The sequence below is a fragment of the Natator depressus genome, chromosome 18 (assembly GCF_965152275.1).
Source record: "Natator depressus isolate rNatDep1 chromosome 18, rNatDep2.hap1, whole genome shotgun sequence".
Classification (NCBI taxonomy): Eukaryota; Metazoa; Chordata; order Testudines; family Cheloniidae; genus Natator; species Natator depressus.
In genome coordinates, this window is record NC_134251.1 from 8,313,470 (window position 1) to 8,335,855 (window position 22,386).

Sequence of the window (22,386 nt, forward strand, 5' to 3'; positions counted from 1 at the left end):
CCTTAGATATTTCTGTTGTCCTTTCGAAACATGAGGACATGCTTCCGAAAAGTAACGTTCGGTCTTTCTGACTTCCATCAGGAAGCAGCAGCCGAGCCACCCGGAGGAATTTAGCAGTTCTTCAAAGTTATGGCTCGGGTGTTGTTTTTTAAGTCAGGGGGATTTTTGTTTAGTTCTGAGGGTATTTAAAATTCAGAAGCTATTTGCTAGGACAGCATAAGATGCAAGGTAGCTCCAACCTTGGACCAATGTCCTTTAGCAAGCGTGGTGTAGAAGGGAAGAGCATTTATAAGAGAAACGTATTTAGACATAGCAGGCCAGTTGTGTGCAGTCATATTCCTTTTTCTGCTACTATTCAAATTAATAAAGTTTCTGATTCATAGTTAGGTCCCTACCAAATTTACAGCCATGAAAAACACGTCGCGGACCGTGAAATCTGGTCTCCCAGCACGAAATCTGTTGTGTGCGCGCTTTTACCCTATACTATGCAGATTTCACAAGGGAAACCAGGATTTCTCAAATTGGGGGTTCTGACCCAAAGGGGAGTTACGGGGGGGCCACAAGGTTATTTTAGGGGGGCCACCCTTACTTCTGCGCTGCCTTCAGAGCTGGGTGGCTGGAGCGTGGCAGCTGGTGGCCAGGCCCTCAGCTCTGAAGGCAGCGCCCCCCCCACCAGCAGCGCAGAAGTCAGGGTGGCAATTCCAGACCACGCCACCCCTCTGTGCTGCTGCTGGCGGCAGCTTTGCCGTCAGAGCTCGGCTCCCAGCCAGCAGCCGCCGCTTTCCAACTGCCCAGCTCTGAAGGCAGCGTCGCCACCACCAACAGCAGCGCAGTAGTAAGGGTAGCAGTACCGCAACCCCCCCACGATAGCCTTGCGATGCCCCACCCCCACCCCGCCACACACACACACACACACACACACACACACACACACACACACTTCCTGTCTGGTTCAGGACTCCTACAATTACAACACCATGACATTTCAGATTTAAATAGCTGAAATCATGAAATTTACCATTTTAAAAATCGTAGGACCATGAAATTGACCAAAATGGACCGTGAATTTGGTAGGGCCCTATTCATAGCACAGGCTGCCACAGTCCTGCACTGCATGAAGCCTACATTTAGTCTGATATAAAGTGACAAGACAAAGTAAGCAGTATTATTCATTTCAACATAAAAGACATTCCAAATTAAAAGGTCAGTGCATGGGACTGAGAATCAGAGCTTCGGCAGTCTAATGCGATCTTTGCCACTGTTTGGGATCATTAGCCAAGGTCACACAATCCCGGCCTCATTTTCCCCATAGGTAAATTGATGTATCACCTTCATGATAGGGCTGCTGGGAAAACTAAAGGTTGTAAGGAGCTCTGAAACCTTTGAATTGCTATAAAGTGAAAAACATTGAGGGGTTGTATGAGGAACCTTTCACCTTCAGAGAACTGAAATGTTCAGCAAAAATTACATAGCATTTTTTTGCTAACACACATCACTGAATGGTAAATAGACTTGGGTTTAGGTACAGTATATTTGAATTGCTTAGCTCAGTATGACAGCCCTATCTGCTTTGCGCCTTTGGATTTGATCTGTGAGCTTGGGTTAGCATTTAGTCTTACCTGTATAAAATGCTGCCAAGCTTATGCTTTTGAGGTTAGTTAATGTGTCTAGATTTTAGAAAATGGGGAAGGCGACCTTTAAGGACATTGAGGTGCCCTTTCCTTTGAAGTCTGGAGGGCTGGATGAGTGATTCAATGCTGACGAGTTTCTGTTACATGCAGCTAAACATTTCCCTGGACGTCAGGTGTTATGGAAGAACAGAGTTAGAAGACAAGAACTGATGCACACAAGACAGACAACCAGGAAGTTTGGCATTTATTTTAAGGGGGTTTTCCTTGTAACCAGACAATTACCATAACCCGTTTTCATCAACGAGCTTCAGAACACAGCCCCTTTTCACAGAGAAGCCCATTTGGTACGTGACTTGGAAATCAACATTCATAGTTCGAATTTTTATAAATGAAGAGCACAAAGATGAACCAATATCACGATGCTTCTCAGAAGGGCAGCACCACAAGCACAGGATGGCTGAGAAGGATGGAGGCGGATACGTGCTTGGACTTTTGCCCTTTCAAGACAGAACAAGAAAAAACAGTATACAGGCCGCTAGAGATCGGATCTACAGTTGCTAGTTTTTGGCACTACTCGGGGAATTGTGAGTTCCAGTGGATTATCTCCAATTCAAATGCTTCGGGCTCTTGCTGTTCATGTTTCTAGTGCTCCTTCCAAAATGGATAATGCAAAACTCTTGGACAGTCTATAAACCAATTGGTCTGCTTTTAAACTTAAGGACAGACTCCCAAACAGAGGGGCAATCCACTTAAAATCTGGCCCTTCTGGAGCAAGCTTAGGAATTGGTTCATCCTTGGATCTTTCCTTACTGGAGATCAAATAGCATTGTCACTCAAGTCATTTTTTCCCTTTAAAATAAGCTAATATACAGAATATAAAGCACAATATTTACAACAATACAGTAAACAGTTTCATTTCCACTCTGAACAGTAGTCTGTTTTAATGAGTATTAAAATAAAACTCTCACATGAGCCAAAAAAAACCCTAACAGACACAAAGTGACATGGCATGGAAAGGAGTTAATTAAGGTCTCCCCTTTAAACACTTTAAAAAATAAATACCATTTTTGGCAAAATTTAGCTAAAAAATAGTTTAACTCTAGGGACAGATGACTTTGTATATTCCTTTCAGTGAAACTCTATTATTAAGGAGGTGTGGTTAAGTGCCCAAGCTCTTAACCATCTTAAACATTTATTTCTAGAACAAGATTTAAGATTAACTCTGTGTGGGTTGTCACTTTAGGCAGCCAACAAATTAAACATGGCCCAGATTTGCAGCACAGGGGTACATGTATGTTTCACCATGGGAATGATTTGGACTGTCAATTTCAAAACCTTTAGACAAGTACTGCAATGAAGTCAAATGTGTAACTATTTCTTAAGCAGTTTTTCTGATGTTAGCATCACTGCCTGCCTGAAAAGACAGACCTATTCAGATTTAAGACCATATCTTGTTTGTGAAAGTGCTTCATTATTGGAGTGCCACAAGTCACAGATAAGGAGACCTGACATGCTCTTTTAAAGAGTTGAGGGCCTCATCAGCATCCAACTTCATCCAGCCTCTCAAAATCTCTGCTAATTCAAAAAGATGAGCTTTTTGAAAGGCTGCTTTAAATACAAAAGACGAAGACCCCAAAGCTATGCACAAATGCATGTGAAGACATTTTAAAAGGAAAATTTAAGCTCAAGTAAGAAGCTAAGTTCAAAGCTTGACAGGTAAGTCTTTCAAGTACACTTTTAAAAATGGTATTTAGTACAAGCCTACATGTGTAAAATTTGCTTGATGATTTGGGATCTTGGTATTATCTGTTATGTTTTTATACTGGAGGCGAGGGGCACTATCAGGTCAAAGTTAGTCTAAAATTCAGGTTTTGTGAAAATGAGATTTGACAAAACTTAAGGCCAACAAATGTTTCAGTGATTTTTATATAATTTCAAAGGAAAACTTTTAAGTATGTCTTTGCTGTGTCGGCAATACAAATACTGCTTCTTTGTGCTAATGCACCAGCTCCTTTAAATAAAAGTCTAGAAACAAAATGTGAAAGAAGTGATCTGAGTATTACCTTGGATCCTTGGTCAGCATTATTATCCAAGCAGAGTTTAAATTCCAATAGAACAGCTTAGGTGAAAGACCCTTTTAAAGTTTTCCACCGTTATAAGCATTAATAGCATTAAGAGTTTAGTCAGCAGCACTCCCTTTGAAACATTATGCTGCTCAAAGATGTAGCATTCACAAAAATGAAGCACAGTCAGAAGCCCTTCATTATTAAGATGTTCTTCACTACATGTTCCAGGTACAAACATTCTTCCATCAATATGATCTTTCCACAGTACAGAAATAAGGAAAACATAAGCAAATATCTGCTTCATTTCAACAGGTTTATGGGTGTTCCTGGTATGGCTGTAAGCACTCCTGTGCCACCAATGCCATCACTCATCCTAAGGGCCTGTCTCCACTTACAGGTGGGTACAGCAATCCATCCACCGGGGGTCGATTTAGCGGGTCTAGTGAAGACTCGCTAAATCAACTGCCGATCACTCTCCCCTCGACTCCAGTACTGCATCCGAACGAGAAGCATAAGGTAAGTCAACGGGAGAGTTTCTCCCGTCAACCCAGTGCGGAGTAGACATCGCAATAAGTCAACCTAAGGTACATCTACTCCAGCTACATTATTCACATAGCTGGAGTTGCATCACTTAGGTCAACTTAACCATGTAGTGTAGACCTGCCCTGAGTCTGGACTGACAATGGGAATTTCAGTTTTTGAAAGCAAGTATGTTATGTTAATATTTCCTTTACCATATCTAAATTGCAACCAGTTCTAAAAAGCCTTCCTACATACAGAAAGATTCTGATCTCCAACTGGTATAATTCCATGGAGTTACTCCCCATTTATACTGGTGTAAGAAAATTAGCAATCAGGCCCCTCAAGTCTGAATTGCAGTCCTAATATATTCTACCCTGCTAGAGGGTAAAATACGAATCTTATTCTAGGTCAAATTTTAAAAATGTAAAATATGCATCTGAAGTATCATTTGTGGTTAGCAGAATAGATGTCAGTCCATGCTCACCCTCTAATAGAAGGCATTAGAATCAGTGAAGATGGGGAAAAATAATTCTGCAGTTACAGTAACGTTCGCAACATATGTTTTTCTTGCTATGAGGAAGAGATGGGAGGAGTGTTTCACCGACAGCCACACCTGTTACATTTGTTTCTCATGCTGATACTTGAAAGTGTTGAGAATTTGGAGTCCCATCAAACAGAGAATACTTTACAGAGGAAGACCTGTATTTGCTAACTGACTTCTGTTTGCATGTTTAAAAAAAAATATATATATCTAGAAAATAGAATAAACTGTGTTTATTTATAAATAGATTACACATTTCTCTTAGTTGCATTTAATGTTTTTCCAACCCATACTTTAAAAAATGCTTTCATTTCTTTTTTCTTGCCGGAGCTAACGTATTATTTATTAAATCCTTGAAAAACGTTTGTACCACTTGATTCTTTGGACTTTTTGAAGAACATGCATCCACAAAAGCACTGAGATTTATTCACTGAAAACACTGTTTTTGTACAAATCCATTTTAGGAATTTGATCTACTTTATTACACTGCTAACAAGCAAAAAGAGTTTGCTTTCTTGAAATCCTCTTAAAAAAATGAGGAAAAAAACAATGAGGAGGATTTACTGATAAGTCTAAAAAAGTGTCAATATGACACTGCGTTAAAAATAGAAAATAAAAAAAGTATTTACAGCTTTACAAAGGAAAAAAGAGGTCATCAAAATGATTTCCAGCATTTTCACAATTTTTCTTCTGGCAAGCTTTTGATCTGGTCACTACAGATGTGTTAAATACAGACAAAATGGGACCACTGTCAGCTAAATCAGCAGCATCATTTGAAACAAAACTAAACAAAAAACCGCATGGGAAAACGACCATGGGATCGACTCAATAACTACCAAGGGGCTGACCCCGCTAGCTATCAGGTCCACTGCCTTGACTAAAATATAACCCCAAACCCAAGTATGAAGACAAACTTTAAAAATGGATTACATATGGTTATAGAAAAAACAGACAACAACAACCATGGTCATTGCCATTATCATCATACACATTTCATCATCATACACATTATTTCTTATTCTTTACTATACAGCTATCCTCACCTCCTACACTTGCAAACAATGCAACCTCATTACAGATGCTCCTCATAATTATGGCTATGAGATGAACTGTAGGTTACAGATTACTTGTATCAACAACTAAGTTTTGCTTCCTCAAGCAGTTCACTCTAACGCAGGATACTCTTCTCTTTCCCTGCCTCAACATGCCAACCATTAAAAGGTAAAACATTGAACCAGTCTCCTTGCAGAATACTGCATTTTACAAAGAAAGCAGCAGCAGCTAAGTAGGACGGCTGTTTAAACTGTTCAACTTCTCCCCTACAAAAGAGGTTTTCATAATCTGAGGACAGCTGACTGGAAGTCTCCAGGAAGGCTGTCTCATTACAGGAGCAAACTCCTGTTATAAACAATGTTTCCTCCGAAGTCACTAGAGAACGAACTACAAACATTCAGCTTTGGCAGGTGGTCTCAACCTTTTGAGAAACCTAATATATTTAGCAGCTGAGGTTCAAAGAGGCTTGGTAACCTTAAAAATACTTTAACTGAAAACATGGGAGTCCCACTCCCTTATCAAAAGGGCACGACTGACATGTATTTTTCACCCCACCACGCAAATCCCACTCCTAGTGAACATAATTTACTGCTTTGGCTAGATAAGATATGCTAGGAATGAGCACTTTGGAATACAGGTTTCTTTTAAAAAAGGACCTAAGCACAATATTACACATGTAATGAAATATTTTAAAAAGGCCACTGAGGTACAGTCTGACTGATAAAATAGTTCCTAACAAGAGATTATGCACAAGTGGCTTGAATGTTTCAAACAGCAAGAAAAGTAAAATTAATAATGTGTCCTTGCATTACAGTTCTTTTCGTGGACGGGAGTAATTTAAACTCACATTGTGGATCCAGAAGGGTCTCATCACAGTAGTTCTTCCCACCTGGAAAGATATGGGGGGGGCCATATGTTTCAGATGGCCCACACAATTCAGCTACGAAGTCAGCTACAGGACACTCAGTGGGAAGAGCAATGAGAGAATTACAGGCAGCAATGCAGGGAACCAGAGTCGATAAGATGGTACGGTACACAAAGCTACTGTACAAGCAAGGATCTGTCAGGGTTACACTGCCCCCAGAGTGAAGCAAGTTGTGCAAAATTCCAAGAGGCATTCTCTGCCTAATACAGACACTTGTGCTCTGTTATGGAGAAAGCAGCACTCTTCTGTGTACTAGATTTTGTTTGCTCACAATGCCATCCCCTGATTTTATTTCAAGTTGATGAGTACAGAACAGCCATCTCAGCACCACTTAACACTGAGAGGATGCTAAAAACTTGACATTTCTCTGTCCAATCTACATGAAATAGTATGGGAAGAAAACCACTCCCACTCCCAGTATTTTCCAACCGCTGTGGGAGGAGTTTCATGAAAGGGGGGAAAAAATAATAATTTGAAATTTAGTCTCTAAGTCTTAAAATGGTCACTAGCTACATAGTTACTTCTAAGAGATATTAATTAGGTCTTCAACAGTGGCCTCCAAAACAATCTGGTACGGTCTTCCGCTTGCTTACAGTCAGGAGATTTCCATTCCCCTTTTCTCTTGGCTCAGTTGTGATAACTCCTAATTATAACCAAGAACAGCCCATCTCATGCCACCAGCTCCCTGAATAGAAAGTAAATAAATTAGACTTTTGATGCTGCTTTCTCTGGTTTAAAATACAGAGGAACAGACACGTAAGGCCTAGGTCTACTTGCTTTCTCACAGAGAAAGCACATGGCTGTTATTCCCTAATTCCAGAGCAGCAGTAGTTTAGGATTCATTTTACTGTGCCCTAAAAAGCATTACAGTATTTTCTGATTTTCAGCTTTTCCAAAGAACAGTGGTCTGTAATGATGTCACATCTCAAGCCTATATCTATAGCATAGTGTGTCAGTTTACCCTGATACTTCAACCACGCTGCTCATGAAATTGCATTTTATGCTGCTTATATCCCAGACAGTAAAGACAGACCTGCAACTATTATGATTAAAAAAAAAGTATTGGAAAAAAAATTCAGGAACTGAAGGGCTGATCCCCCTCCTAATCCCATCCCAGGAAACAAAGGCATTATAACAGACATTCCTCCACAAAGGAAGCTCTACAGATAACTAACATGTGCAACTGTGTTTTTTAGCTTTCCTTCCACCAAGAGATAACTCAAGCCCAGCAGGGACCAAACATTCCATATAAATAAGGCAAGCTTTTTTTTTTTTTTTTTTTTTTGCATAGTAGTTTAACGGTGATATTCCCACCCCAGTGTACCCTGTCCATCTGCTTTGCCACCGAGCTGAGAACTGCTTCTTGGGATTCTAGACTCAGGCAAAAAGCTTGTGCAGATTCCAAAGGTCCCTCCACCCAGACAGATGGCATAAAGAGATTCCTTTAGATACCTTATAATTGCATGAGCCTAAAGTCTGCCTCTAACCCACTGCTATTTTTAAATGGGGTTAACGGCTACATTTGGAGGTGTTTACATTTTTATTTATTTATTTATTTTTGGTCAGACAGCTGTGGTCATCATAGTGTAATTGTGTTGTGTTCCATGCTCATTTTGCCACAGTGTTCCTTTCGCCAATCAGTGCAGCACTTCAGTAGGTCATAAGTCTACTGAAACATGCAAAAAACTTTTCCAGCTCCATTCTCTGCTGCGTCCAAATTTTTTTCCCCCCTTTTTTATTTTTCTTATAAAAAACACCTGCTATTAATATTTCATTAGAGCTCAAAGTGGCTCAGCTTGGGGCAAAGGCACAATTAAAACACCATATTTTCTTACAGAATTCTGCATTTGTAATTTGTAGAACAGTAGAAATGTACAGCACCAATCCTTGGGTGGGGTGGGGATGCGTATTGGAATGAGTCTTCAGGAACCCTGTGCCAGGGCTTATTAGTCTGTTCGGTCAGTATTCTATTTTTTCACTTTTTTTTCTCTTCTGTATTTTCCCTTTTACTGGAATGCTCTGATTATGTATCAGCTGACCATAGGCTCCACATCCGCCTCTCTGTCAAACTCATCTTGAATCTCGTCTGTGTTTCCTGAGTCACTGCTGGCTACAGAGCTGGGAGACGGAGAATTTCTGCAGAGAAATGTAGAGAAAGGTTTAGACAAAGTTCAGCAAGTGATGCTGTTAAACACTGCTCTTTCTGTTCATTTTAAGAAAAAAGGGTCCCTTTCCATCCTCAGGTAAGGTGAAAAAAAGTGTCCTATGTCACTGTATCTGGACTTACATTTTCTAATGAGTATTAATAGTGATATTTAGCACTTCTCATCCATAGAATCTCAGTGTTGTACAAATGTGAGCATCACTAGCCCCGTTTTACTGATGGGAATGTGGAGGCTGAGTGCGAAAATGACACACAAGTCTTCAAACACAACAGTAGTGAGCATCAAGCCTCTCTGGAAGGTGCGTAAAACTTCCTTTCTAAACTGAAGAAAGCATCAACAGGAAGTATTTTACTTAAATGCTTTTTAATGGACTGTTAGGCAATGTGTCTGCAGAGAGGAGGAGTTCTTAGAGAACAGCAGAGAACCAAGGAACATCCTATTTACCTGTCAGCTGAGCCTTTGATAAGTCTACGACAGGTTTCCATCTGTACGTCCAGGCCCCTCTTCATGCTGCACATTTCCATGTATTCGTGGAGGTGGCGATTCATGTCACTCTTGGCTGTGGCTAGCTCCAGCTGTCCAAAACAAGAGACAGTGGTCAGCATATAACAAGGAGACTTGCTAAATCCCCGTCCTGTCCAGTTTTAAGGGTTGTTGGCATACTGAATGTCATGCAAGCACTCCAGTAACCTATTCCATACACATTCATGAGGTCCACAGGGCAGCCTTACTTTCCATCTTATCTGAGGTTACCATATTTATCAGCTTCTTCCCAGTACTGCAATCCTATTTAGTTTTGCTGCTTTCAACAGCTCTCGGCTACTAATTGTTTGCATCCTGTTTGTCAATGTACAGTGATTCCTTAAACTTGCAAACTGCCTGTGAGATTCTATTTATATTTTATGGCTCACAGATGGAGCATAAAGATCTTGAGAAGCTATTCTAGTGCAGCCTGGCATTCTCTGAAATCATTCCTTAGCAACTAGAGGGGTTTCCCAAAGAGAAAGAAAGGATGTTGTAGAAAACTGACAAAATCTCAAAGTATTTTTATTTATACTCGTCTGAGCTGTCCTTTACCCACTAGTTACAACGTTACGCTCACTCAACATAGTAGTCTCAAGTAAGTTATTGCACTATTGAGGAAGGATGTGCTATACTGGATGCGATGCTGAGGGTCAAGTTCGGCAGTTACATATATACACTCCATCATCATCTTCAGTGGTCTGAAATTGAGCACACAATTTGGCCCAGGGAGTGTACCCACAGTACTGAAGTTCATAACAGATTTTTAAGATGGTAAATAAATCCTTATGTAGAGTATTTTTCTTTCACAGGGCACTCTCTCACCTCGATCTGTCCTATTGTTTCCTGATATTCTTGGTCTCTTGTTTTGAAGAAAGATTCTGTTTCATGGATCAAGTTTCCCAGATTCTCCTCCTGCTACAGAAGAACATTACAGGCCAGTTAGTTGGGACAGATTAAAACAGTTTATGGAATAGCTCATTTAGGTCCCAAATCATGTAGCCCTTTAATTACACAACTAGCCCTACCCCACCCTTAATCCACTATGACTGCTTGTGGATAATGGCTTCAGGGTTTGTCCCATACAGTCACATTTTTCAACGTGTTTAGGCACTAGTAGGATTTTCAAACACCCTTCAGCGTCCAAAACTCATTGATTTCAATGGGTGTGGGTGCTTAGATACTTTTGAATATCCTACTAGGTGCCTAAAGAACTAAAAATCTGCCCTTTAGTGATTCTGTGACTTCTAAAGACCTCCATGACTTCAGCCCTGGCAGCTGGGAGCTGCAGGGTCCCACCGCCTCCCACAGCAGCAGGGAGCTGTGAGGTACCCCTGCTGCCTCAGGCAGTGGGCCTTCAAGCTCTACAGCTCCCCGCCAGCCACAGGGGAATCCCCTGCAGCTCTGAAGCTCTGAGCCCTCACGGGTGGTGGGGGCCCCAGAGCTCCCAGCCACCATGTAGCTGCCCAGTCCCTTCCCATTTTATCATGATATTTTTAGTAAAAGTCAGGGACAGGTCACAGGCTTCTGTGACTTTTCCTTTTTGCCCGTAGCCATGACAAAATCTTAGCCTTAATTATGGTTTGAAAAAATTTTTCAGAAGTGTTAGTTTATTTGTAAACAAGGAATACTGCTTTGGAAATCTGGTGTCTAGATTAACTTAATCACCCTTATTTACTGAGTCTCTGATTTTGGCACTGCTCCGGCAGGAGAGACAGCCACTGCTCCAAGGAGTTTGCACTGAATAAACACGAGTAGTGTAGCCAGTGCCAGACAAACCAACCATGATATACTGGAGATATTTTGGAAGATTACGGCTACCAAACATTGAGCAATGAACAGATCCCTATAGGACACTCTAGAAACAACCCCACTCAATCAACAATTACTTATTTATAATTACTTGGAGACCTATCCATTTAATATGAGTAACATTGATTTTTAAAAAAAAAAGCATTATACAGAAATCAATGTCAAAAGGGACAAAATCAAACGCCCTACAGAAGACTAAGTATACCATCACAGTTAAATTTTGTTTGATGAAACCTATTTTCCATAAGACTATGATGATTGGCATTAATTACGCTACCATCCTTTAATTCTTTAAATATTGCATCCATATCAGCCTTTCCATGAGTTTGCCTGGGACCGACATCAGGCTAGCGGGCCTATGATTTACCAGAGTTATCCCATTTTCTTCTTTTCCCATGCAAAAGGGTTTTAAGGAAGGAGGCCACAAATGAAGGTGGCTGGGGTGTTGAATAAGAACTCTACTGCGGGAGACTCAGGCATGTAAACCACTATGATGCTAAAGCCCAGACACATCCAGTCTGTCTTAATTCAGAATCTTCATGTACAAGGCAAATCTACCCTTTCCTTGTGTAATATTCATTCAGAAGGATTTAAGCCTCTTAAACCCTTTAGAGTTACACCACAGAAGGTCTGAGTTCTGTAATATGCCACTGATAACTGAGCTTATACATGCACACATGGCTATATGCAAATAATCTGTCACTAATTCCAGCACACAGCTACATTACTTAATCATTCTGGCACTCTCCCGGCTCACCAGAAGACATATAGCTAAATATGCAGTATTCTGCAGTCTTAGCTCTTTTAAGTAATCTCTGCAGTTTCAGCATGTGCCATATGATACACAAATGGAAAGATGTAAATTAACACACTCCTGGCAGTCAACACAAGACAATATTCAGGAGACAGCTGCCTCAGCATCTTTACATTCTAGTGGTGATGGGGTGAGAAAGGCAGAATTCCTACTCACCCAGAGCTGTCATGCTACTCAGTAATGGAGTAACAGTGTATACACCTCTAAGGTGCCCCTGTTTAAATCTTATCTCCCAAAGCCTGTCTCAAACACTCAAAATTTCTAAAAGAGGAAGCTTGTAGCAATCAGATTTATTTCAAACAGACTTAGAAATCTTATTAACAGCAAACTGCATGAGATTATTGCCAGATGGCCTTATCAAAAGGGGAGACAGAAGCACAGGATCCATTGTTTCAGAAGATACCAGAGACCCTATCCAGCCCGGTAATTCAAGTCTTTTGGCTTTGTCTGCACCACATATAACAAAGACATTTTATAAAAATACCTGGATGGCCAAGGTCTTTAAGCTCATCACACCTGTGAAATGTGGATACTATTCTACACAGATTATTTAAATAGATATTATTTCCACAGTGCCACAGCTGTACATAGCACTTTACACAGAAAGTGAGATAACGGCTCCTAAGTGGAGGAGCTTACGGCCAAAGGTAGTTAAATGACTTCAAGGGATGATGAGCAAGTGTGAACAATGTTCCCTCTAATTTTTGACAGGCCATGTGTGCAAAAAATTTCTTCTTGCAAATTTTTGTGCGCGCGGTGTTCGCTGTGTGCATGCGCACAGCTTAGAGGGAACAGTGAGTCAGAGTATGGGAAGGATAAGATTTAAAGCAATAGATCATGAGATGCATTAGTTTAAAAAAGTATCTTGTTAGTTTCTTTGCCTTGTATTTTATTTTTAACGTTATATTTAAGTTTTGAGGGAGCAAACAGACAAGACTGATGGATTGTAGATCAGTATCAGAAAGCGAGCCAAAACCATTAAGAGGATCTGAAAAAGCATGTTTTCATGGCCAACTGAATCACCAGCCAAAGATACAAAGGCTGAGAGTGGCTATACATGATAAGCTGCAGTGTGCCATCTCCTGAAGGAAATAAATGGGAAACAAGTGAAAAACAGAACAACTCAGCTCACTTCTCCTTGCAGGTCAACTGAAGGATTGCAGTTTGTGAAGTCTTCCCAGAGAAGCAGGGTGTCTTCATTCTCCTCCCATGTTAAACTGTCACAGTCATCATCAAAATCAAATGTCTCACGCCTGTTAAAAGAGCAGTTAAAAAAAAAAAAAAAAGGGTAGAAATTATTTCAAACCATGTCTTTCCACAGCCTTGGAAATACCTTCAAAAGAACAGCCTTAAAACACTATATTAAAAACTATAGGAGAAAAGGAAGAGAAACAGAAATGCAACAGCTGAAAAATCTAAAGGCTATTAAAACAGGCTCTGCTGCTCTGTCTGGAAGGTTCCAACACCTGGGTTTCTCCCCACCCTGCAACAGAGTACTGGAATCTTGTCAACATTCGATCTACTTTAGACAGACAATTCCAGTTTTGGCCTCTAGATGGTGCTTTAATTTTGCTATTTCAGCACTGAACAGTTGCTAAACCACAAGAATGTTTTAAACTATTCCGTTACGTAGGGGGACTGAAAACGCAGTTTGCAGAACTAGTTTGTAGACAAGTTTGATTGAAAATGTAGTTTTAAACGTTCCCAAAAGCAAAAGGCAACAGAATGGTTCCCATGGATTTTTTTTTAAAGTGTCAAATGGAAAGTTTACACACAAACATTCTGCCTGCAGCACTAGCAAATCAAATGTTGCAGTTCCAAGAAAGAGACCAACTGAACAAATTAAATAGGCTCCACTGATTTTCATTCTCCAAACAGAAGCACAAAACCGCATGAGTAAAAAATCCTGTTTACTTTCTCATTTAAATTCCATTTTGAGTAATAGTTTCATTAACATAGGTTAAAAATAGCCTGCAATAATTTTTAATTTGACAGTCCCTTTAATTTGGTCAGTTGCTAAGTAAATTAAAGTTACAAGAAAGAAGAGACTTGAGACACTTGAACAGCAGCAGAATGGAAATTCTATTCTAGCTACTGTGTTTCTTTTCCTTGTTAAAGCAGAGCGGGGTGGAGGGGAGAAAGGCTTCTTGTTTTATATTCTCTCAATTGTTTCAGGCTTAGACATATTTTTGTTTCCCGAGTTCATTTCCTTTTAAGATGATCACATCAAGCCGGAAGTTGAGTCCAACTCTGTATCTTATGAAAAAGTTAAAGAACTTGGCAAGAGGACAGGCAGGGAACGTACGTCTACTGATGACCAGCCTTGCTTATTTTTAAAACTTCTAGTTTAATGCACCCACCCTTCACAGTTTGTTAAATCATAGAGTTCTTTTCACTCTAAGAGCTCACTGTTTGAAAAGACAAAGACCACACAATTTAAACTGCTGTCTGCTTTAGCTGTATTCATTGTTCAAAGATGGTTATTTGTTTTATTTGAATACTCAGGACCTTTCACTAATAACAGTGCTTTAATGATGCGCCTCATTAATTACAGCTCAAAAAACAAATTATTTTCATCTCTGGTGTTGGTATGAGTCCATACCCACAAATCCATTACCACAAAACCCAAGGGGATGAAGTTTGAAATACCTTTGTTTATCACAGGTCACTTAAATGAACCTATGACCATTCAGCGTTATTTAGATCAACCACATTTGAAGTTAACAACAGGATTTCTATGTGCTACTGCTGATACAGGAGTTTTTTCCTATTAAATCAAGTTTATAAAAACAACCATTGTAGAAGCCTGTTGCATTTTAATAATGAAGCCATAAATTACTGCAAAGCTTACATCAGTAATTAATTGAAAGGAAAAACGAAAGCAAAAAACGCACCAGCCGCATGTAGGGCTGCGTGGGAAGAGATAAGAAAGACACAATGAAGAGGGGTTAGTGTCCTACCCAAGAATCTTCAGAATGATGTCACAAATGAGTCCCCCGCAATAGAAAGTTTTATAAGGGGTGTGTGTGTGTTATAGACCTGGAAGATTTATTTGCTAATTAGGAGAGTATTAGAGACAGAGTATTAAGAGGACTTCACCATACAAATCAAATCTTAAGTTCCTTGTTTTTTAAACTAGTGTTGGAATTAGTGTTTGTATCATGTTTTCAGTATAATACCGTAAATGCTAATTATTACTAAAAACTCCACAAAAGTTATCTGTTGGTTTGCAGTTAAGCACACTGAATTTCAGCAACGAAGGAGTAGTAAAGAAACCTAAAATGCATTTCTATTACACTATGAAATAACTGCAGCTGGCTGAACTTTGACAAGGAGAAGAGGGCCAGAGGGAGGTGATAGTGAGCACCTAAGATCCACGTTTGGAGTGGCATTAACAAGGGAGCCACCTACAGCTCTCTAGCTCAGGGAGTTCCCATTATGTAAGGCTTGAAAAGCCTTATAGTGACTATTTTGGTAGCAGCCAACCAGGGCAGAAAGCAATGAGCCTGAACTCTAGAGACTGTGAAAATTTACTATCTAGTACCATATCTTGTCCTATGTTGTGTGGGAAAGCACAAAGAGCCTCCCACTTTCCCAATGTATTCATTCAGGAGACAGGCAGGGCACACTCAGTATTTAAACTTCAGGAAAGGGCAGAGCTTGTGCACCTGCTGGTGTTCCTCTCTCAAGGGGGCACAGCCAGTCAGCTTAAAAACATGACAAAGCCCCCAGAGCATGCTTGCCACAGTTGGTGGCAGATGCTAGAGAAGCACACGCCAATCCTTTCTAGAGCGGCAGTAAGGAGCACTCCAGAGCTCGTAGCCTCCAGCCTTCCTGAACTATCTTGTCCTGCACCAGCAAGATGTTCTGGAGTTTTTGATAGGCTGCTATAGCTCTGCTACCACCACCCCAACTTTTGGGGAGGATGGGGGGAGGAGTTAAAGCAGGAATTTGCCCTACTAATTCTAATCCACAAGAACACCAGTCCTGAGCAAGACTGTTCCAGCATTAGTGTCCTTAACATCCATAACTAGGTATTCTGGTAAAAAGAAAAGGAATACTTGTGGCACCTTAGAGACTAACAAATTTATTTGAGCATAAGCTTTCGTGAGCTACAGCTCACTTCATCGGATGCATTCAGGTATTCTGGTGTTGGAGTTCCTAGACAGAATCGCCATGACGGTTGGCTAAAGTTAATTCGAAACCGTCCTGCAGAAATTCTGTATTCATATTATGAACTGAGCTTTTAGCAAAGAAGTTAAGGAAAAACAATTATATCTATTCAAATCTCACATTCTCATACTCCACTCAGACAAAGAGGCAGATGCAGGAAAAAAAATCTCACAACTCTGGAAACCTTTATGCCAGACCATATAAATAAGGGCGGAGTTTCATTCTTGAGCATGATACACGTCAGCTACAAGCAGGGTGATTATTAAATAAAAGTTTAGAAGTCTAATTTCACTATTTATTGCTACTTGCTTTCTGCATTCTACTCGGTGTGGACAGTGAAAATGAACTGTTCAGTTACACTTTTGTTTATATCTAAACTTCACCCTGAGTCTTATGGGGTACCAAAATTCTGCAGTCTGAGTTCAATTAATGCTGAATATTTGGTGAAAAAACTATTTTTACTGGACATTTAGAAAGTTTGTGGAAACACACTGGGGTCTTGGATTGTGACAACACCAAAAATCTGAATTTGGAGTCTCAGTTGACCTGAAAGTCCCACAATAAAGACCTCATACTCTACAGAATACTCACAGCTGATTAAACATTCGCTTCATTTCATCTGTGATGTTCAGAGAACAGCTGACTTCATCATCTGATAATCTGGTGTTGTCTCCATCCTGCTCAGAGAGGTCATCATCAGATGTTAGCTTGCGTTCTTTCTTTTTGGAAGCAACCTTAATTGGAGAGAAGGGCAGTGACTGGAAGGTTCAACTGAGGTGCTGCACTGAAGGGTGCAGAGAAAAGAAAGGAGAGGTGTTAGGTTAGGTGGAAGATAATGGTTCATCAGTACCCAGTGATTCAGGTGCGTGAGTGACTGCACGCATTAAGGACAGGAATCAGATCTATTAGGAAGTAGTGAACGTAGAGCAAAAGGAAGCAGTTCAAAATGGCACAGAGCAAAGCAAGCTGCAGACTGCCAGAGCTCTACATACAGGATGTACTCACTGGCAACATTATATGGGCTACAGAAAAGCATGCGAAGGCTAGAACGATACAGGGACCAAGCAGAAGCTGGCAAGAATGTCCAGGCAGCAGGCTTGAGAGAAATGACAGTACTCTCCCTCTCTTGCCACTACCATCACAAGACTGGTGCTTTCAGAACTGAACACTCACAGAAAGTACACAACACTCTTTTAAAGGTAATCTTGATTCCTTTGCTATTCCCACCCCACTGTCACAGGCACAGATTGCTAGTCATCAGTTTGACAGTACAAGAGATGTGGGAACTGAACAGAACAAACCCAAATACATGCAGTTGATAGATGTGCAAAGAGAACCAAAAGCTAACCCTGCAAAGAAGGATCATTCTTTTGTCCAGTGGGACTTCGGCACAAATATTCATGAGTATTTACAGATGGTGTGATGCAGTCGCTAACATGTTTAAAGCACACAATAAATGCCAAATCTCTTTAATTTTCACTAATTTGCTAAATGAACCATTCAGGACTGGTGTTGCCCTTTGCGCTGATGATTTTAACCACTGCATACTTGATCCTGTGTACTCAATTTAGAACAGTAGCACAGTTTTACCACTTATCAAAGTCAAAAGTCAAGATCTCTCTTTAGAAAAATGGAATACTGTTGAACACAGGGGAGCTGCAATTCTCTCCCCCTATCAAGTAGGTAATTGAATCAATTTCTGTCCAGATTACCAAAAAAAAAAAAAAAAAAGCTAATGAAAACTCATGTTTACCTTAGCTAAGCATTTTATAAGATATTAAAACGTTGATTTGGAATGGAGGAGAGTTTACTGTTCACCACATTTAAGACATCCATGTGAAAGGCTCAAGAGAAGGGCAAGGACTTTTTAATAAAAAAACCTGTGTTTGTACAGTGCAGCCCTTAGCAGCTACTGTACTGGAAAGATTAAAAAAGTCAGATCTATTTATTTGAAGATGGAAAGTTGAGGTAAGTTGCAAGGGCCAATGATCAATTTAAAATGCAGTTATGATCAAAAATTGGACTGTGCTAAGGGCACTTGATCACTCAATAGCTCTGTTGTGTGTGTATTTTGAGCTATAACGGCTTACTTTTGGAGCAAAATAAGTTACTAGTTTTCCCCGGATAGTCAGCCAATATAGCCAATATAGCTATGGGAAAGTAAACTGTATTCTGTTTGCCCTCACATATCAAAGTAATTGTAGTTAACTAACCATCAGTGTCAGAAATTTATTTATTTCTCTTCATGGTGTATGAGCCAAAAATAAGGGCTCAACTTGGAGATCACAGGATGCAAGTACAGTGCATGAAGTTAAATCCTCTTACTTGTGAAGGGAGCAAATCTGATGGAACCATTTAGGTGAACATAGAATCCCAGGATGCTTTTTTGTACAGTTACTTGTAAACTACCACCAAACTTTAATAGTATTTTTCAAAGGACATTCTGAGCTCTCTTTGGAAGGTTTTCTATAAACTCTCAAGTCTTAATACTGCAGCAGATTATGTGGATCATTGTTACAATTGGAGACAGATTCAGGATGAAAAGAAGTCTACTGGGGAGAAATTTCAAAAGAAGTTGAGAATGTTGGATGAAGTTTGAGCATGAACTAAACTCCCCAACATTCCCTCTCTTTTCCCTCCCTCATACTGCCATCATCTTGTCCTGCCCTAGGGAAAATTCAGGGCCTAATCACCTGGAATATCTTGGAAACATCTTCAGAGTTGCGCTGCTGTGCTACATCGCACAGCTTGGCTGTAATATCGATTCGACGGCAGATGTCCATGTCCACCTTCATGGCCTTTTCTTGGATCTTTGTGTCCAGGTCTGTCATGGGCTGCAGGAAGGACAGTAGTGGATTATCTTCTATTGTTACACAGTTCAGGAGTGAAGGGATATGCACTGTCTCTCTATAAACCCGGAGCACACCATTCTTACACCACATTGCGCCTGTTCTCCAAGGAAAGGCAGAACAAGGATAGTCTAGATTAGACAACTACTGGAATTAACACTTTCAAATCTGATTCCAACAAATGCAAGTGTTTGAGAATGAAAACTAGCTACTGAGATTCTTTGCTATGGGAACAAGTGACTCCTAGACCTAGCAAAAGTCACCTCTTATGGACTCAGTGAAACTATAAAATGGGGGAGGAAAAGATGTAAACCTGTTAAGCAAGCAAAGAACAAGATGAGGGATTTGATGATACTTCATCACTTTTGCCCACTTCAGATAGGAAGTTAGCACTTCACTGTAAAGAAAAGTTAGTCAGATTCTGCTCTGAAAAAATTGTGCACCAACTTCATATATATCTCACACACACAAAAAAAGTTAAAACAGGGCTAGGTCTATAGAAGTCCATGTGAGTTTGGTACAGACCAAAAGCGATACCCACAATAATCAGTCTTCTGTCCCAGCAGAGAACTGTATGCCACTGCATCATATCGTGCTGCACATTAGACAGAAGTTATATATATTATTTGTAAGTAGCTGCTCCTCCTTCCCCATTGGCAATGTCGCTGCATGATTGTGAGGAGATTTTCTCCATTTACAACTGTAGAGTTTCTGGGCTAAAAAAAAAAAAAAAAAAAAAAAAGCCAACTTTGCTTTGTTGGGAAGGACTGACCTGAATGCAAGTCATAGCCTGCTTTCACATAGTATTTGGGAAAACACCAGTCAGATGTGTATTACTCTGTAAGCACTACTTTCAAAGTGGAAATGCTTTTGCTAACTAAATCAGAAAGGTTTGTTTAGTTTTTAATTTCCTCCATCCAGGGTAATCTTTCTCCACATGAAACTGAAGTAGACTAGAGAAGATTTTTTTTTTAATCAAAATGTTTGTATTCAGAAAAAAAAAAAAAGTCTACACAAACATGAAAACATTTGACAAAAGTTTTGATAAGAAGTATTTATATCTATTCAGTTTGTCAACAGGACAAAAAACAACCTGCAAGTCATTTAGTTAGACTTTTTTTGTCCTGAATATCATTGGGTAACTAGGCAAACACAGTTATGGCTTTCCATACAGCTTTGTGGCCTTCTCTACCACTTTGTTTAACTCCACCTTGCAGAGCTCAGAAAGGCTGGAGGAAGCACTTGTACTTCAAATACAACAGGATGTTGTAGTCACTACCTCCCTTAGTATGCACAGTAGAAAATTACAGTGGAAGGATGCAGCTCTAACAAATAGCTCACATTCCGAGTAACTTTCCCAGACCTGAAGAAGAGCTCTGGTGTAAGCTTGTCTCTTTCACCAACAGAAGTTGGGCCAATAAAAGATATTACCTCACCTACCTTGCCTCTCTAAATTGCTCTCCTTCAGACTGTATTTAACCCAGCAAGTATTCCTCTTTTTGATGAACCACCCAAAGAGGGGGGGTCAGTGAACTGCTGAATTTTTTAGGAGTAGGCCTAGCAGCCCTGAGAGAATGGATGCGATTTCAGGGAGCAGGTTCTGCAAGTTTGCATCAGACCAAGGTGGGGGGGAAATAAAATTCTTATAAAATTACAGACTAGATATGCATCATGAATTATCTTAGCTACACTGCTGGCATCAGCACCTCTTCAGTAAAAGAGAAGTCAGGTGAACCTTAAAATCCTGCTCTTTCATCTTACTTACACATTTTCCTCTCACCTATATTTGCATACTAGCCCTACACACTGACAGTCAGATAATATGCTATGACTATAGCCAGACTGTAAGATAAAGTTCTCAAAACTGCCAGTTATGACATTACCAGATCCCACAGCTTTGGGGAAAATTATAGACTAAAAGAGGACAATGGAAGAACTCCAGAGATATACACAGTTCATAAGTTTTCTAAAAGGAGACAGCAGCACTGCAGACAAAGCCATATCCTGGAACCAATGACTCAGATAAACTGGGATATTCTTGATAAGAGCCTTTCACAAAGGTAGAATTGGGAGAGCTGTTTTAGATTTTTTTTTTTTCTGACAATAACGCTTGTATGACGCAAATCAAAATCACCCTTTATTATAAGAGTACCAACGGCTGCATAATGGCTGAACTTTTACCCTAATAGCATGTGGATTCTCCAATGCATCATTTCAAAGGCTGCAAGTTTGAATGAGGTCGTTGCTAGCTGGCAAGAAGGGAATGGGAAGTCAGGGTTATGGGCTAAGCAGCAAGTTTAATGCATCTCTACACAGACCAGACAGGAAGCACGGGGGGGTGGGGGCAGGGGGGGAGAGAGTGATCTGTCTGATGCATTAGATCATAAAGGCAGCCATAATACTAACTACAAAGCAGCACTCATTAAGACCATAACTTTTTTATGAATGAAGCCATTTGCATGACAGAGATAGATTTCACAAAAGCAGGTGGGGATGGGCCACTCTACTTCCCAGGGTACTTACATCACTCATCAGACCCTTAAAGACAACAAGCTCTGCTTTCAGCCGCTCAATCTTTTCATTTAACTCTTCCTGGACAGCTTCAGCTTCTTGGGCCTCCTATGAGAGAGAAAATAAGGAAATAACTGCTAAGCTTCACAAAGGTGGAAAATAGCTAGAAGGGAATATCGGCTCTTGAAAGCCTGCCCGTACCACCTGCGCCAACCTCAATAGCCCCACTGCTACAAATGCAAGTGGTGGAGGGAGCATGGGTGAGTTTCAGGACCGGCCTACCTTGCTGCTCAACCAAGAGCATAGTGGGAGTGAAGGAGAGGAGAATATTTAGATGGAGTGTGGTCCAGGGGTTGCATCGTATCAGCATATTTTCCCCTACTTCAATCTGAACACAAGGAACTTCCGATGTTAAGAGAACCCAAATTCAGGGATTGGTTTTGTTCTATTAAGAAGGGTTCTCATGATGATGAGACGCTAATGGCTTGGACTACTGTAGCTGAACACTCCAAAGAAGCGCCCCTTTACCTTCATTAAGTTAAGAGATTGCCTTCTGCAAAAGAACTGATACAGGATTAACATCCCATTTATTGCATACTGAAGAATAAAGATGCATTCCTTGCAGATTGAACTAGGTGAATCAAGGCACTCCTCCTGCTTCAATCAAAATTCAGCATCAAGCAACCTAAGGTTTCGAATATTAACAGCTCTATCCAGCAGGAGGTAATTCAGCTGCCACAACTACAAGGGCTCAAGACTCTTAGGATCAAAGAGTAATTAATCCAGACAAAATATTAATTTT

General features: G+C 40.3%; 1 protein-coding gene across 2 annotated transcripts in view; it reads right to left on the reverse strand.

The window, feature by feature from the left end:
- Positions 1–1,865: 1,865 nt before the first annotated feature.
- Positions 1,866–22,386, reverse strand: part of IFFO2 (intermediate filament family orphan 2) — a 51,930-nt gene continuing 31,409 nt past the window's right edge. Inside the window, exons 3-9 of one of the 2 annotated variants that reach the window (XM_074933905.1) lie at positions 21,597–21,692; positions 18,918–19,058; positions 16,816–16,958; positions 13,184–13,304; positions 10,251–10,343; positions 9,348–9,478; positions 1,866–8,874 (exon numbers count right to left, since the gene is read on the reverse strand). In XM_074933905.1, the coding sequence (XP_074790006.1) occupies positions 8,769–8,874; positions 9,348–9,478; positions 10,251–10,343; positions 13,184–13,304; positions 16,816–16,958; positions 18,918–19,058; positions 21,597–21,692 (831 nt within the window). In that variant the 3' untranslated portion in view covers positions 1,866–8,768. The remainder of the gene's footprint in view (positions 8,875–9,347; positions 9,479–10,250; positions 10,344–13,183; positions 13,305–16,815; positions 16,959–18,917; positions 19,059–21,596; positions 21,693–22,386) is intronic. The other variant, XM_074933906.1, reaches the window with a different exon arrangement.